Below are 17,107 nucleotides of genomic sequence, written 5' to 3' on the forward strand. Positions count from 1 at the left end.
GTTCTAATTTTAAACAACTGAAAACGAAGCTACAAGTTGTTTTCAGCTTCAAACGAGTCTAGAATAAAGCTACAAGTTGTTTCCAACTTCAGTCTAGCTAGTAATGAAGCAACAGGTTGTTTACAGGCTTAAACCAGTCCAGAATGAAGCTACAAGTTGATTCTAATTTTAAACAACCGAAAATGAAGCTACAAGTTGTTTTCAACTTCAAACGAGTCTGAAATGAAGCTACAAGTTGTTTCCAACTTCAATCTAGCCAATAATGAAGCAACCAGTTGTTTACAGGCTCAAACGAGCCAAGAATGAAACTACAAGTTGATTCTAATTTTAAACAACCGAAAATGAAGCTACCAGTTGTTTTCAAAACCTCAAACGAGTCTGGAATGAAGCTACAAGTTGTTTCCAACTTTAATCTAGCCAATAATAAAGCAACAAGTTGTTTTCCGGACTCAAACGGTCAAGAATGCAACTACAAGTTGGTTCTAATTTTAAACAACCGAAAACGAAGCTACAAGTTGTTTTCAATTCAAACGAGTCTGGAATGAAGCTACAAGTTGTTTCCAACTTCAATCTTGCCACTAATGAAGCAACAAGTTGTTTCCGGGCTCAAACGAGTCAAGAATGCAACTACAACTTGGTTCTAATTTTAAACAACTGAAAACGAAGCTACAAGTTGTTTTCAACTTCAAACGAGTATGAAAGAAGCTACAAGTGTTTCCAACTTCAATCTAGGCAATGATGAACGAACAAGTTGTTTCCTCCGGGCTCAAACGAGTCAAGAATGAACTACAACGTTGATTCTACTTTTAAACAACCGAAAATGAAGCTACAAGTTGTTTTCTACTTCAAACGAGTCTAGAATTAAACTACAAGTTGTTTCCAACTTCAATCTAGTCCACTATGAAGCAACAAGTTGTTTACAAGGCTCAAACGAGCCAAGAATGAAACTAAAAGTTGATTCTCATTTTAAAACAACTGAAAATGAAGCTACAAGTTGTTTTCAATCTTCGAACGAGTCTGGAATGAAGCTACAAGTTGTTTCCAACTTTAATCTAGCCAATAATAAAGCAACAAGTTGTTTCCGGGCTCAAAACGGGTCAAGAATGCAACTACAAGTTGGTTCTAATTTAAACAACCGAAAACGAAGCTACAAGTTGTTTTTCAACTTCAAACGAGTCTAGAATGAAGCTACAAGTTGTTTCCAACTTCAATCTAGCCACAATGAAGCAACAAGTTGTTTACAATGCTCAAACGAGCCAAGAATGAAACTACAAGTTAATTCTCATTTTAAACAACCGAAAATGAAGCTACAAGTTTTCAACCTCAAACGAGTCTGGAATGAAGCTACAAGTTGTTTCCAACTTCAATATAGCCAATAATGAGCAACCAGTTGTTTACACAGGCTCAAAACGATCCAAGAATGAAACTACAAGTTGATTCTAATTTTGATCAACCGAAAAGGAAGCTACAAAGTTGTTTTCAACTTCAAACGAGTCTGGAATGAAGCTACAAGTTGTTTCCAACTTCAATCTAGCCAATAATGAAGCAACCAATTGTTTACAGGCTCAAACGAGCCAAGAATGAAACAACAAGTTGATTCTAATTTTAAACAACTGAAAATGAAGCTACAAGTGTTTTCAACCTCAAACGAGTCTGGAATGAAGCTACAAGTTGTTTCCAACTTTAATCTAGCCAATAATAAAAGCAACAAGTTGTTTCCGGGCTCAAACGAGTCAAGATTGCAAATACAAGTGGTTCTAATTTTAAACAACCGAAAACGAAGCTACAAGTTCTTTTCAACTTCAAACGAGTCTGGAATGAAGCTACAAGTTGTTTCCAACTTAATCTAGCCTATAAAGCAACAAGTTGTTTCCGGGCTCAAACGAGTCAGGATTATAACTACAGCTGGTTCCAATTTTAAACAACTGAAAACGAAGCTACAAGTTGTTTTTCAGCTTCAAACGAGTCTGGAATGAAGCTACAAGTTGTTTGCAACTTCAGTCTAGCTAGTATGAAGCAACAAGTTGTTTACAGGCTTAAACCAGTCCAGAATGAAGCTACAAGTTGATTCTAATTTTAAACAACCGAAATGAAGCTACAAGTTGTTTTCCAACTTCAAACGAGTCTGAAATGAAGCTACAAGTTGTTTCCAACTTCAATCTAGCGAATAATGAAGCAACCAGTTGTTTACAGGCTCAAACGAGCCAAGAATGAAACTACAAGTTGATTCTAATTTTAAACAACCGAAAATGAGCTACCAGTTGTTTTCAACCTCAAACGAGTCTGGAATGAAGCTACAAGTTGTTTTGCAACTTTAATCTAGCCAATAATAAAGCAACAAGTTGTTTCCGGGCTCAAACGGGTCAAGAATGCAACTACAAGTTGGTTCTAATTTTAAACACCGAAAACGAAGCTACAAAGTTGTTTTCAAATTCAAACGAGTCTGGAATGAAGCTACAAGTTGTTTCCAACTTCAATCTTGCCACTAATGAAGCAACAAGTTGTTTCCTCCGGGCTCAAACGAGTCAAGAATGCAACTACAAACTTGGTTCTAATTTTAAACAACTGAAACGAAGCTACAAGTTGTTTTCAACTTCAAACGAGTATGGAAAGAAGCTACAAGTTGTTTTCCAACTTCAATCTAGGCAATGATGACGAACAAGTTGTTTCCGGGCTCAAACGAGTCAAGAATGAAACTACACTTGATTCTACTTTTAACAACCGAAAATGAAGCTACAAGTTGTTTTCCTACGTCAAACGAGTCTAGAATGAAACTACAAGTGTTTCCAACTTCATCTAGTCACTAATGAAGCAACAAGTTGTTTACAAGGCTCAAACGAGCCAAGAATGAAACTACAAGTTGATTCTCATTTTAAACAACTGAAAATGAAGCTACAAGTTGTTTTCATCTTCGAACGAGTCTGGAATGAAGCTACAAGTTGTTTCCAACTTTAATCTAGCAATATAAAGCAACAAGTTGTTTCCGGGCTCAAAACGGTCAAGATGCAACTACAAGTTGGTTCTAATTTTAAACAACCGAAAACGAAGCTACAAGTTGTTTTTCAACTTCAAACGAGTCTAGAATGAAGCTACAGTTGTTTCCAACTTCAATCTAGCCACTAATGAAGCAAACAAGTTGTTTACATGCTCAAACGAGCCAAGAATGAAACTACAAGTTAATTCTCATTTTAAACAACCGAAAATGAAGCTACAAGTTTTCAACCTCAAACGAGTCTGGAATGAAGCTACAAGTTGTTTCCAACTTCAATATAGCCAATAATGAAGCAACCAGTTGTTTACAGGCTCAAACGATCCAAGAATGAAACTACAAGTTGATTCTAATTTTGATCAACCGAAAAGGAAGCTACAAGTTGTTTTCAACTTCAAACGAGTCTGGAATGAAGCTACAAGTTGTTTCCAACTTCAATCTAGCCAATAATGAAGCAACCAATTGTTTACAGGCTCAAACGAGCCAAGAATGAAACAACAAGTTGATTCTAATTTTAAACAACTGAAATGAAGCTACAAGTTGTTTTCAACCTCAAACGAGTCTGGAATGAAGCTACAAGTTGTTTCCAACTTCAATCTAGGCAATGATGAACGAACAAGTTATTTCCGGGCTCAAACGAGTCAAGAATGAAACTACAAGCTGATTCTAATTTTAAACAACCGAAAATGAAGCTACAGGTTGTTTTCAACCTCAAACGAGTCTGGAATGAAGCTACAAGTTGTTTCCAACTTTAATCTAGCCAATAAAAAAGCAACAAGTTGTTTCCGGGCTCAAACGAGTCAGGATTATAACTACAGCTTGGTTCCAATTTTAAACAACTGAAAACGAAGCTACAAGTTGTTTTCAGCTTCAAACGAGTCTGGAATGAAGCTACAAGTTGTTTGCAACTTCAGTCTAGCTAGTAATGAAGCAACAAGTTGTTTACAGGCTTAAACCAGTCCAGAATGAAGCTACAAGTTGATTCTAATTTTAAACAACCGAAAATGAAGCTACAAGTTGTTTTCAACTTCAAACGAGTCTGAAATGAAGCTACAAGTTGTTTCCAACTTCAATCTAGCGAATAATGAAGCAACCAGTTGTTTACAGGCTCAAACGAGCCAAGAATGAAACTACAAGTTGATTCTAATTTTAAACAACCGAAAATGAAGCTACCAGTTGTTTTCAACCTCAAACGAGTCTGGAATGAAGCTACAAGTTGTTTGCAACTTTAATCTAGCCAATAATAAAGCAACAAGTTGTTTCCGGGCTCAAACGGGTCAAGAATGCAACTACAAGTTGGTTCTAATTTTAAACAACCGAAAACGAAGCTACAAGTTGTTTTCAAATTCAAACGAGTCTGGAATGAAGCTACAAGTTGTTTCCAACTTCAATCTTGCCACTAATGAAGCAACAAGTTGTTTCCGGGCTCAAACGAGTCAAGAATGCAACTACAACTTGGTTCTAATTTTAAACAACTGAAAACGAAGCTACAAGTTGTTTTCAACTTCAAACGAGTATGGAAAGAAGCTACAAGTTGTTTCCAACTTCAATCTAGGCAATGATGAACGAACAAGTTGTTTCCGGGCTCAAACGAGTCAAGAATGAAACTACACGTTGATTCTACTTTTAAACAACCGAAAATGAAGCTACAAGTTGTTTTCTACTTCAAACGAGTCTAGAATGAAACTACAAGTTGTTTCCAACTTCAATCTAGTCACTAATGAAGCAACAAGTTGTTTACAGGCTCAAACGAGCCAAGAATGAAACTACAAGTTGATTCTCATTTTAAACAACTGAAAATGAAGCTACAAGTTGTTTTCATCTTCGAACGAGTCTGGAATGAAGCTACAAGTTGTTTCCAACTTTAATCTAGCCAATAATAAAGCAACAAGTTGTTTCCGGGCTCAAACGGGTCAAGAATGCAACTACAAGTTGGTTCTAATTTTAAACAACCGAAAACGAAGCTACAAGTTGTTTTCAACTTCAAACGAGTCTAGAATGAAGCTACAAGTTGTTTCCAACTTCAATCTAGCCACTAATGAAGCAACAAGTTGTTTACATGCTCAAACGAGCCAAGAATGAAACTACAAGTTAATTCTCATTTTAAACAACCGAAAATGAAGCTACAAGTTTTCAACCTCAAACGAGTCTGGAATGAAGCTACAAGTTGTTTCCAACTTCAATATAGCCAATAATGAAGCAACCAGTTGTTTACAGGCTCAAACGATCCAAGAATGAAACTACAAGTTGATTCTAATTTTGATCAACCGAAAAGGAAGCTACAAGTTGTTTTCAACTTCAAACGAGTCTGGAATGAAGCTACAAGTTGTTTCCAACTTCAATCTAGCCAATAATGAAGCAACCAATTGTTTACAGGCTCAAACGAGCCAAGAATGAAACAACAAGTTGATTCTAATTTTAAACAACTGAAAATGAAGCTACAAGTTGTTTTCAACCTCAAACGAGTCTGGAATGAAGCTACAAGTTGTTTCCAACTTCAATCTAGGCAATGATGAACGAACAAGTTGTTTCCGGGCTCAAACGAGTCAAGAATGAAACTACACGTTGATTCTACTTTTAAACAACCGAAAACGAAGCTACAAGTTGTTTTCAACTTCAAACGAGTCTGGAATGAAGCTACAAGTTGTTTCCAACTTTAATCTAGCCAATAATAAAGCAACAAGTTGTTTCCGGGCTCAAACGAGTCAGGATTATAACTACAGCTTGGTTCCAATTTTAAACAACTGAAAACGAAGCTACAAGTTGTTTTCAGCTTCAAACGAGTCTGGAATGAAGCTACAAGTTGTTTGCAACTTCAGTCTAGCTAGTAATGAAGCAACAAGTTGTTTACAGGCTTAAACCAGTCCAGAATGAAGCTACAAGTTGATTCTAATTTTAAACAACCGAAAATGAAGCTACAAGTTGTTTTCAACTTCAAACGAGTCTGAAATGAAGCTACAAGTTGTTTCCAACTTCAATCTAGCGAATAATGAAGCAACCAGTTGTTTACAGGCTCAAACGAGCCAAGAATGAAACTACAAGTTGATTCTAATTTTAAACAACCGAAAATGAAGCTACCAGTTGTTTTCAACCTCAAACGAGTCTGGAATGAAGCTACAAGTTGTTTGCAACTTTAATCTAGCCAATAATAAAGCAACAAGTTGTTTCCGGGCTCAAACGGGTCAAGAATGCAACTACAAGTTGGTTCTAATTTTAAACAACCGAAAACGAAGCTACAAGTTGTTTTTAAATTCAAACGAGTCTGGAATGAAGCTACAAGTTGTTTCCAACTTCAATCTTGCCACTAATGAAGCAACAAGTTGTTTCCGGGCTCAAACGAGTCAAGAATGCAACTACAACTTGGTTCTAATTTTAAACAACTGAAAACGAAGCTACAAGTTGTTTTCAACTTCAAACGAGTATGGAAAGAAGCTACAAGTTGTTTCCAACTTCAATCTAGGCAATGATGAACGAACAAGTTGTTTCCGGGCTCAAACGAGTCAAGAATGAAACTACACGTTGATTCTACTTTTAAACAACCGAAAATGAAGCTACAAGTTGTTTTCAACCTCAAACGAGTCTGGAATGAAGCTACAAGTTGTTTCCAACTTTAATCTAGCCAATAATAAAGCAACAAGTTGTTTCCGGGCTCAAACGAGTCAGGAATGTAACTACAGCTTGGTTCTAATTTTAAACAACTGAAAACGAAGCTACAAGTTGTTTTCAGCTTCAAACGAGTCTAGAATGAAGCTACAAGTTGTTTCCAACTTCAGTCTAGCTAGTAATGAAGCAACAAGTTGTTTACAGGCTTAAACCAGTCCAGAATGAAGCTACAAGTTGATTCTAATTTTAAACAACCGAAAATGAAGCTACCAGTTGTTTTCAACCTCAAACGAGTCTGGAATGAAGCTACAAGTTGTTTCCAACTTCAATCTAGCCAATAAAGAAGCAACCAGTTGTTTACAGGCTCAAACGAGCCAAGAATGAAACTACAAGTTGATTCTAATTTTAAACAACTGAAAATGAAGCTACAAGTTGTTTTCAACCTCAAACGAGTCTGGAATGAAGCTACAAGTTGTTTCCAACTTTAATCTAGCCAATAATAAAGCAACAAGTTGTTTCCGGGCTCAAACGAGTCAGGAATGTAACTACAGCTTGGTTCTAATTTTAAACAACTGAAAACGAAGCTACAAGTTGTTTTCAGCTTCAAACGAGTCTAGAATGAAGCTACAAGTTGTTTCCAACTTCAGTCTAGCTAGTAATGAAGCAACAAGTTGTTTACAGGCTTAAACCAGTCCAGAATGAAGCTACAAGTTGATTCTAATTTTAAACAACCGAAAATGAAGCTACCAGTTGTTTTCAACCTCAAACGAGTCTGGAATGAAGCTACAAGTTGTTTCCAACTTTAATCTAGCCAATAATAAAGCAACAAGCTGTTTCCGGCTCAAACGGGTCAAGAATGCAACTACAAGTTGGTTCTAATTTTAAACAACCGAAAACGAAGCTACAAGTTGTTTTCAAATTCAAACGAGTCTGGAATGAAGCTACAAGTTGTTTCCAACTTCAATCCTGCCACTAATGAAGCAACAAGTTGTTTCCGGGCTCAAACGAGTCAAGAATGCAACTACAACTTGGTTCTAATTTTAAACAACTGAAAACGAAGCTACAAGTTGTTTTCAACTTCAAACGAGTATGGAAAGAAGCTACAAGTTGTTTCCAACTTCAATCTAGGCAATGATGAACGAACAAGTTGTTTCCGGGCTCAAACGAGTCAAGAATGAAACTACACGTTGATTCTACTTTTAAACAACCGAAAATGAAGCTACAAGTTGTTTTCTACTTCAAACGAGCCAAGAATGAAACTACAAGTTAATTCTAATTTTAAACAACCGAAAATGAAGCTACAAGTTGTTTTCAACCTCAAACGAGTCTGGAATGAAGCTACAAGTTGTTTCCAACTTTAATCTAGCCAATAATAAAGCAACAAGTTGTTTCCGGGCTCAAACGAGTCAGGAATGTAACTACAGCTTGGTTCTAATTTTAAACAACTGAAAACGAAGCTACAAGTTGTTTTCAGCTTCAAACGAGTCTAGAATAAAGCTACAAGTTGTTTCCAACTTCAGTCTAGCTAGTAATGAAGCAATAAGTTGTTTACAGGCTTAAACCAGTCCAGAATGAAGCTACAAGTTGATTCTAATTTTAAACAACCGAAAATGAAGCTACAAGTTGTTTTCAACTTCAAACGAGTCTGAAATGAAGCTACAAGTTGTTTCCAACTTCAATCTAGCCAATAATGAAGCAACCAGTTGTTTACAGGCTCAAACGAGTCAAGAATGAAACTACAAGTTGATTCTAATTTTAAACAACCGAAAATGAAGCTACCATTTGTTTTCAACCTCAAACGAGTCTGGAATGAAGCTACAAGTTGTTTCCAACTTTAATCTAGCCAATAATAAAGCAACAAGTTGTTTCCGTGCTCAAACGGGTCAAGAATGCAACTACAAGTTGGTTCTAATTTTAAACAACCGAAAACGAAGCTACAAGTTGTTTTCAAATTCAAACGAGTCTGGAATGAAGCTACAAGTTGTTTCCAACTTCAATCTTGCCACTAATGAAGCAACAAGTTGTTTCCGGGCTCAAACGAGTCAAGAATGCAACTACAACTTGGTTCTAATTTTAAACAACTGAAAACGAAGCTACAAGTTGTTTTCAACTTCAAACGAGTATGGAAAGAAGCTACAAGTTGTTTCCAACTTCAATCTAGCCAATAATGAAGCAACCAATTGTTTACAGGCTCAAACGAGCCAAGAATGAAACAACAAGTTGATTCTAATTTTAAACAACTGAAAATGAAGCTACAAGTTGTTTTCAACCTCAAACGAGTCTAGAATGAAGCTACAAGTTGTTTCCAACTTTAATCTAGCCAATAATAAAGCAACAAGTTGTTTCCGGGCTCAAACGAGTCAAGATTGCAAATACAAGTTGGTTCTAATTTTAAACAACCGAAAACGAAGCTACAAGTTCTTTTCAACTTCAAACGAGTCTGGAATGAAGCTACAAGTTGTTTCCAACTTTAATCTAGCCAATAATAAAGCAACAAGTTGTTTCCGGGCTCAAACGAGTCAGGATTATAACTACAGCTTGGTTCCAATTTTAAACAACTGAAAACGAAGCTACAAGTTGTTTTCAGCTTCAAACGAGTCTGGAATGAAGCTACAAGTTGTTTGCAACTTCAGTCTAGCTAGTAATGAAGCAACATGTTGTTTACAGGCTTAAACCAGTCCAGAATGAAGCTACAAGTTGATTCTAATTTTAAACAACCGAAAATGAAGCTACAAGTTGTTTTCAACTTCAAACGAGTCTGAAATGAAGCTACAAGTTGTTTCCAACTTCAATCTAGCCAATAATGAAGCAACCAGTTGTTTACAGGCTCAAACGAGCCAAGAATGAAACTACAAGTTGATTCTAATTTTAAACAACCGAAAATGAAGCTACCAGTTGTTTTCAACCTCAAACGAGTCTGGAATGAAGCTACAAGTTGTTTCCAACTTTAATCTAGCCAATAATAAAGCAACAAGTTGTTTCCGGACTCAAACGGGTCAAGAATGCAACTACAAGTTGGTTCTAATTTTAAACAACCGAAAACGAAGCTACAAGTTGTTTTCAAATTCAAACGAGTCTGTAATGAAGCTACAAGTTGTTTCCAACTTCAATCTTGCCACTAATGAAGCAACAAGTTGTTTCCGGGCTCAAACGAGTCAAGAATGCAACTACAACTTGGTTCTAATTTTAAACAACTGAAAACGAAGCTACAAGTTGTTTTCAACTTCAAACGAGTATGGAAAGAAGCTACAAGTTGTTTCCAACTTCAATCTAGGCAATGATGAACGAACAAGTTGTTTCCGGGCTCAAACGAGTCAAGAATGAAACTACACGTTGATTCTACTTTTAAACAACCGAAAATGAAGCTACAAGTTGTTTTCTACTTCAAACGAGTCTAGAATGAAACTACAAGTTGTTTCCAACTTCAATCTAGTCACTAATGAAGCAACAAGTTGTTTACAGGCTCAAACGAGCCAAGAATGAAACTACAAGTTGATTCTCATTTTAAACAACTGAAAATGAAGCTACAAGTTGTTTTCATCTTCGAACGAGTCTGGAATGAAGCTACAAGTTGTTTCCAACTTTAATCTAGCCAATAATAAAGCAACATGTTGTTTCCGGGCTCAAACGGGTCAAGAATGCAACTACAAGTTGGTTCTAATTTTAAACAACCGAAAACGAAGCTACAAGTTGTTTTCAACTTCAAACGAGTCTAGAATGAAGCTACAAGTTGTTTCCAACTTCAATCTAGCCACTAATGAAGCAACAAGTTGTTTACATGCTCAAACGAGCCAAGAATGAAACTACAAGTTAATTCTCATTTTAAACAACCGAAAATGAAGCTACAAGTTTTCAACCTCAAACGAGTCTGGAATGAAGCTACAAGTTGTTTCCAACTTCAATATAGCCAATAATGAAGCAACCAGTTGTTTACAGGCTCAAACGATCCAAGAATGAAACTACAAGTTGATTCTAATTTTGATCAACCGAAAAGGAAGCTACAAGTTGTTTTCAACTTCAAACGAGTCTGGAATGAAGCTACAAGTGGTTTCCAACTTCAATCTAGCCAATAATGAAGCAACCAATTGTTTACAGGCTCAAACGAGCCAAGAATGAAACAACAAGTTGATTCTAATTTTAAACAACTGAAAATGAAGCTACAAGTTGTTTTCAACCTCAAACGAGTCTAGAATGAAGCTACAAGTTGTTTCCAACTTTAATCTAGCCAATAATAAAGCAACAAGTTGTTTCCGGGCTCAAACGAGTCAAGATTGCAAATACAAGTTGGTTCTAATTTTAAACAACCGAAAACGAAGCTACAAGTTCTTTTCAACTTCAAACGAGTCTGGAATGAAGCTACAAGTTGTTTCCAACTTTAATCTAGCCCATTTAGTAAAAAAAAAAAAAAAAAAAAAAAAAAAAAAAAAAAAAAAACTTTAATCTAGCCAATAATAAAGCAACAAGTTGTTTCCGGGCTCAAACGAGTCAGGATTATAACTACAGCTTGGTTCCAATTTTAAACAACTGAAAACGAAGCTACAAGTTGTTTTCAGCTTCAAACGAGTCTGGAATGAAGCTACAAGTTGTTTGCAACTTCAGTCTAGCTAGTAATGAAGCAACAAGTTGTTTACAGGCTTAAACCAGTCCAGAATGAAGCTACAAGTTGATTCTAATTTTAAACAACCGAAAATGAAGCTACAAGTTGTTTTCAACTTCAAACGAGTCTGAAATGAAGCTACAAGTTGTTTCCAACTTCAATCTAGCGAATAATGAAGCAACCAGTTGTTTACAGGCTCAAACGAGCCAAGAATGAAACTACAAGTTGATTCTAATTTTAAACAACCGAAAATGAAGCTACCAGTTGTTTTCAACCTCAAACGAGTCTGGAATGAAGCTACAAGTTGTTTGCAACTTTAATCTAGCCAATAATAAAGCAACAAGTTGTTTCCGGGCTCAAACGGGTCAAGAATGCAACTACAAGTTGATTCTAATTTTAAACAACCGAAAACGAAGCTACAAGTTGTTTTCAAATTCAAACGAGTCTGGAATGAAGCTACAAGTTGTTTCCAACTTCAATCTTGCCACTAATGAAGCAACAAGTTGTTTCCGGGCTCAAACGAGTCAAGAATGCAACTACAACTTGGTTCTAATTTTAAACAACTGAAAACGAAGCTACAAGTTGTTTTCAACTTCAAACGAGTATGGAAAGAAGCTACAAGTTGTTTCCAACTTCAATCTAGGCAATGATGAACGAACAAGTTGTTTCCGGGCTCAAACGAGTCAAGAATGAAACTACATGTTGATTCTACTTTTAAACAACCGAAAATGAAGCTACAAGTTGTTTTCTACTTCAAACGAGTCTAGAATGAAACTACAAGTTGTTTCCAACTTCAATTACTCACTAATGAAGCAACAAGTTGTTTACAGGCTCAAACGAGCCAAGAATGAAACTACAAGTTGATTCTCATTTTAAACAACTGAAAATGAAGCTACAAGTTGTTTTCATCTTCGAACGAGTCTGGAATGAAGCTACAAGTTGTTTCCAACTTTAATCTAGCCAATAATAAAGCAACAAGTTGTTTCCGGGCTCAAACGGGTCAAGAATGCAACTACAAGTTGGTTCTAATTTTAAACAACCGAAAACGAAGCTACAAGTTGTTTTCAACTTCAAACGAGTCTAGAATGAAGCTACAAGTTGTTTCCAACTTCAATCTAGCCACTAATGAAGCAACAAGTTGTTTACATGCTCAAACGAGCCAAGAATGAAACTACAACTTGATTCTCATTTTAAACAACCGAAAATGAAGCTACAAGTTTTCAACCTCAAACGAGTCTGCAATGAAGCTACAAGTTGTTTCCAACTTCAATATAGCCAATAATGAAGCAACCAGTTGTTTACAGGCTCAAACGAGCCAAGAATGAAACTACAAGTTGATTCTAATTTTGATCAACCGAAAAGGAAGCTACAAGTTGTTTTCAACTTCAAACGAGTCTGGAATGAAGCTACAAGTTGTTTCCAACTTCAATCTAGCCAATAATGAAGCAACCAATTGTTTACAGGCTCAAACGAGCCAAGAATGAAACAACAAGTTAATTCTAATTTTAAACAACCGAAAATGAAGCTACAAGTTGTTTTCTGAAAGTGTTTGTCCTAAATCCAATCATGTATGATGAGTTAGGAAATACTTTCTTGTATTCGTATTTGATTTCATTAATATTAATAAAAGACTTGTTTTGATTTTATTATGGGATTTATCTATTTAAAGTGTTTTAAATAAGATGTTCCATAGTTTGGAGTAAAGCTTCTAGAATTATAATGAGATTATAATAGTGAGATCTAGAAGATGATAACTCTGGACTTAAACAGTTCCTGATCATAGGATAACTAATCGGAAGTTAGTAAATCCGCAAAGATTGGTACATACTGTGCTTGCTCCCTTGAGGAGGATGTCTGTTCTCATAGGCATTTGTGTGGTGACACTATAGCCAGTATGTAGGTGCTTATTGGGGAATAAGTTCACTGAACATGACTCGATAAGTTGAATAACTAATGGAGATTACTCACGTGTCAATAGTTATTCACTGAGTGATAGTTGTACAAGTGTCCTAAGACTTGAGATCGTTAAAGTTATCTTATATATAAAGAACTGTGCTTTGGTTTAGTCCTTAGTCTCAAGGACAACCATTAGGACTATTCTGGGCATAGGGATTTATGTATAGAGATAGTTAACGTCAATAGAGGATCTACCCCTTCCAGTATAGGAAGAGAATATCCTATGTTATTCTTTCTATGCAAGTTCTGGAATCTCTGGCCAGAGTGTATGAAATTAGAAAGGAGTTTCTAATTTGCATTAATATGAACTTCGCATTAAGAACAAGAAATCATATGATTAAATTTGATAGGCTTGACACGAGATCCATGCCTTGTATTTAATCGGGATATTGTAAGGGTAGAAGGAATTAATTGTACGGTAACTAGTCACTTACAGGTTCTTGTTATTCTAAGCAGAGAATTCATATTATCCGGATAGTCGCGATATGTTGAGAAGCATCACTCACGATGTAGAATAAATATAATTAAATAGTTAATTATATTTAGTGAATTTTAGAATTCATATAAATAATTAATAAAAGGTTTATTATTATTTATTTCTACTACCGACATAATATTGAACCTACAGGGTCACACCATAAAAAGATTAATTTATTGATGAAGGGATTTTTTGAGAGAGCAGGTTATTTTTTAAGGAGTTTAGAAAATAATAATAATTAAAATAGTTTTAATTATTATTTAAACATTTTATAAGATAAAGTGTGGGATTTATATATATTAATATATATTGATATAATAATTGTGTAAAACCTAGGAGGGCCCTATATAAAGAAAGAGATGAGAAGGCTTTAGATAACTGGGGTTTTGTGAAAACCTAGTAGCCTCCCTCACCTTCTTCATCTCTCTCTCTCTCAAAAGTAGAAGGGCTCCATCTTTATAAAAGCTTCATCGAAGGATTAATCTTGGTGGATACCGGTAGAGTGCTTCACGCATTGAGAAGCAACTGCTAGGACCTCTCTTTGTCTTCCTTGGATCGCTTTTAAAGGTTAGAATTCGATTCTAAAACTATTTCATAAATCGTATGTGTAATTTATGTGTCTTTCGATATGCGCGATTCATGATTTACGGATTGATAATTGTTATATCATGCTTCTGCTCTTCCGTAAATTCCTTCAATGGCATCAGAGCCAGGTTGTATGCATATAGATTCATGATAAAAATTTCAGATTTTTATTCATACGTATGGATTTTTAAATTGATTTTATGATTCGAGGGCTTTATTGATTTAATTATGAATTAAATCGTAAATCTTTTTAAAGGCTTGTTTCTTTTCAGATCTGGGTTCCTTGTATTTTTCTGAAAATTTCCATATTTTTTTCGAAATTTTCTGAGGTCAGAAAGTATTTTTCTTGAATTTTTTAAGTTTAATTCTGCCTGAAAATTACTTTTCTGATTTATGACATGGATCTGCCACGTGTCGCATTCTGATTGGCTGGGAGTGTTGACTGTGCAAACGAGTCAGCAGCTGACGTCAGCGCCACGTCATCTGATGACGTCAGCGCCATGTCAGCACTGGTGGGTCAACTGCCAGGTCAGCGCCACGTCATCTGATGACGTGGCGCCACGTCAGCACTGCCTGCCACGTCAGCACTGACGTCAGCGCCACGTCATCAGTTGACGAGCGCGCTTGATTTCGTTTGTTGGCTTTTCCGGGTGCGTCCGAACTCCGATTGAGACGTGTAAGGTACCGTTGGATTCGTTTTTTCGAGACGCATCTGATGGAATAAAGAAACAGATTTTTTAAATTGTTTAAAAAATATTTACAGCCCTTGGAGCGTGTTGAATGCCTTGTTTGATAATATTTGATGCATCCCATTATTTGCAATCTTGCTTATAATTGTGTTACATGCTATAATAAATCCATACATCATTATATCAATATGTAACATGATTTTATTTGCATGTTTACTTGTTTATTTAATTTTATATATGAGATATATGCCTATGTTTACCATGCGATGATAGATTTAGGTGAACTTAAATCAATATAAGGCGTGCTCTAGAAAATCTAGAATAGGAATCGTATCTTGCCTTAATAAAAATATTATGATTACAATCATGAGATTCTTGTGTTTATGAAACACGTAATTAAATATGAATTTTCAATATTGAGAGAAAGGATGGTTCTGTCAAAAGCGGATTTCGATCTGTAAGAAAGGGGTATTAAGTGACGCCTCTTGACAATGCTCCCCCCGATCTGGGAATCATCCAATTATCGATTATTGATTTGAAATATTTAATTTAAAAGGAAGAATCTCTTTATAATATGATTATGATTGTAATATAATATAATCCCTCTAAAATTAAATAATATCAAGTAATAATTGGCCAATGACACAACGGGCTTGTGTCGGTCATAGCCTTCCAACATGGTAGAAAGTAGTTCTTGTTTTTAAATCATTGTCGTTTCGTGCTACAACCGAGGGCTTTGATTTCGAAATAAGAAATACTTGTCTATTACATAGAGATGTGTACATTGAATTAGAATCTACTGGTCGTTACGTGCTGCAGCCGTGGGCCGTTGGAAACTGATTTAATTGTACGAGATGTTGGGTTAGACTTGACTTAGAATATTGAGTTTGTCGTGCTACAGCCGTGACTCAATTATTCAAGAGGCTAAAGTTTTATTAGGGAATAACATAAGATGTAATTGACAAGAGTTGTCTGCCTATTGAACGTCGCATAACGTTTCGTGCTACAGCCGAGGTTGTGTGATGGAATGTAGGATCCCTATTCCCACTAGCATTATGAATGCTTAATTTTTCAATTAGGGGGTTGTATAAATTGGATAAACTAGTGGGAGCCACTTATGAATAAAGACCCAATTCATATAGTGTTTTTAAATGAAATTGAATATTTGCTAAGTGTTGTTATGTGTTCATCATTTACAGATTTACTATATACATTATGTCTTCTACACTATCACTCCGTAGCATTCTTGATGCTAACAAGTTGACTGGTCCCAATTTTGCTGATTGGCTTCGTAACTTGAGAATTGTTCTCAAGTCTGAGAAGTTGGACCATGTGATTAACTCACCACTGCCTAAGGCCCCTGTTGATGATGTACCTTATGATGAGCATCAAGCTCATCGCTCGTGGATGGATGAGGCAAATGTTGCCCAGTGTATTATGTTGGCCTCCATGAACTCTGAGCTTCAGAAGCAACATGAGTACATGGATGCTTACACTATACTGATTCATCTACAAGAGTTGTATCATGTTGAGGGGAGGACAGCTCGATATGAGATATCGAAAGAGCTGTTCCGTTGTAAAATGGCAGAGGGGACATCTGTGAATGACCATGTGCTCAAGATGATCAATTTGATTGAACGTTTAGGACAACTTGGTTTTGTCATGGATGGGGAGCTAAGCTAAGACTTGGTCTTGCAATCTCTTCCAGATTCGTTCTCGCAGTTTGTTGTGAACTTTCACATGAATAAGATGGATGTTAGCTTGCCTGAACTCCATAACATGTTGAAAACTACTGAGTCGAGTTTCCCTTCCAAGAAGAGTTCTGTTCTTCTTATTGGTGAGGGTTCTAGTTCCAAGAAAAGGAAGAGGGCCCCTCCCAAGAAAAAGAAGAAAGGTGGTGAGAATAAGACTAATCCAGCGAAGGCCAAGGTTGACCCCAAAAGCACAGCTGTTTGCTTTCACTGTAACAAGTCGGGGCACTGGAAAAGGAATTGCAAGGTTTACCTTGCAGAATTGAAGAAGAAGAAGAAGGGTAGTGAGACTACCGCTTCTGCTTCAGGTATGTTCATGATTGAAGTGAATATGTCAATAAGTCAAATTTCTACTTGGGTATTAGATACCGCCTGTGGTTCTCACATTTGCAATTCGTTGCAGGGACTAAGGAGAAGTAGGACTCTTGGGGAAGAGGAGGTGATTCTACGAATGGGTAA

The 17,107-nt window shown here is 36.2% G+C and overlaps 1 protein-coding gene across 1 annotated transcript; it reads left to right on the plus strand.

The window, feature by feature from the left end:
* Positions 1–16,112: 16,112 nt before the first annotated feature.
* On the plus strand, positions 16,113–16,580 carry LOC135151401 (uncharacterized). Its single transcript, XM_064089842.1, has one exon. It carries the CDS (start codon positions 16,113–16,115, stop codon positions 16,578–16,580), a length of 468 nt encoding a protein of 155 aa, XP_063945912.1.
* Positions 16,581–17,107: the final 527 nt, after the last annotated feature.

The sequence above is a fragment of the Daucus carota genome, chromosome 3 (assembly GCF_001625215.2).
Source record: "Daucus carota subsp. sativus chromosome 3, DH1 v3.0, whole genome shotgun sequence".
Taxonomy (NCBI): Eukaryota; Viridiplantae; Streptophyta; class Magnoliopsida; order Apiales; family Apiaceae; genus Daucus; species Daucus carota.

Bases quoted from the DNA above. Each gene is read 5' to 3' on its own strand.
- LOC135151401 (XM_064089842.1), top strand. From the start codon at position 16,113: ATGTCTTCTACACTATCACTCCGTAGCATTCTTGATGCTAACAAGTTG.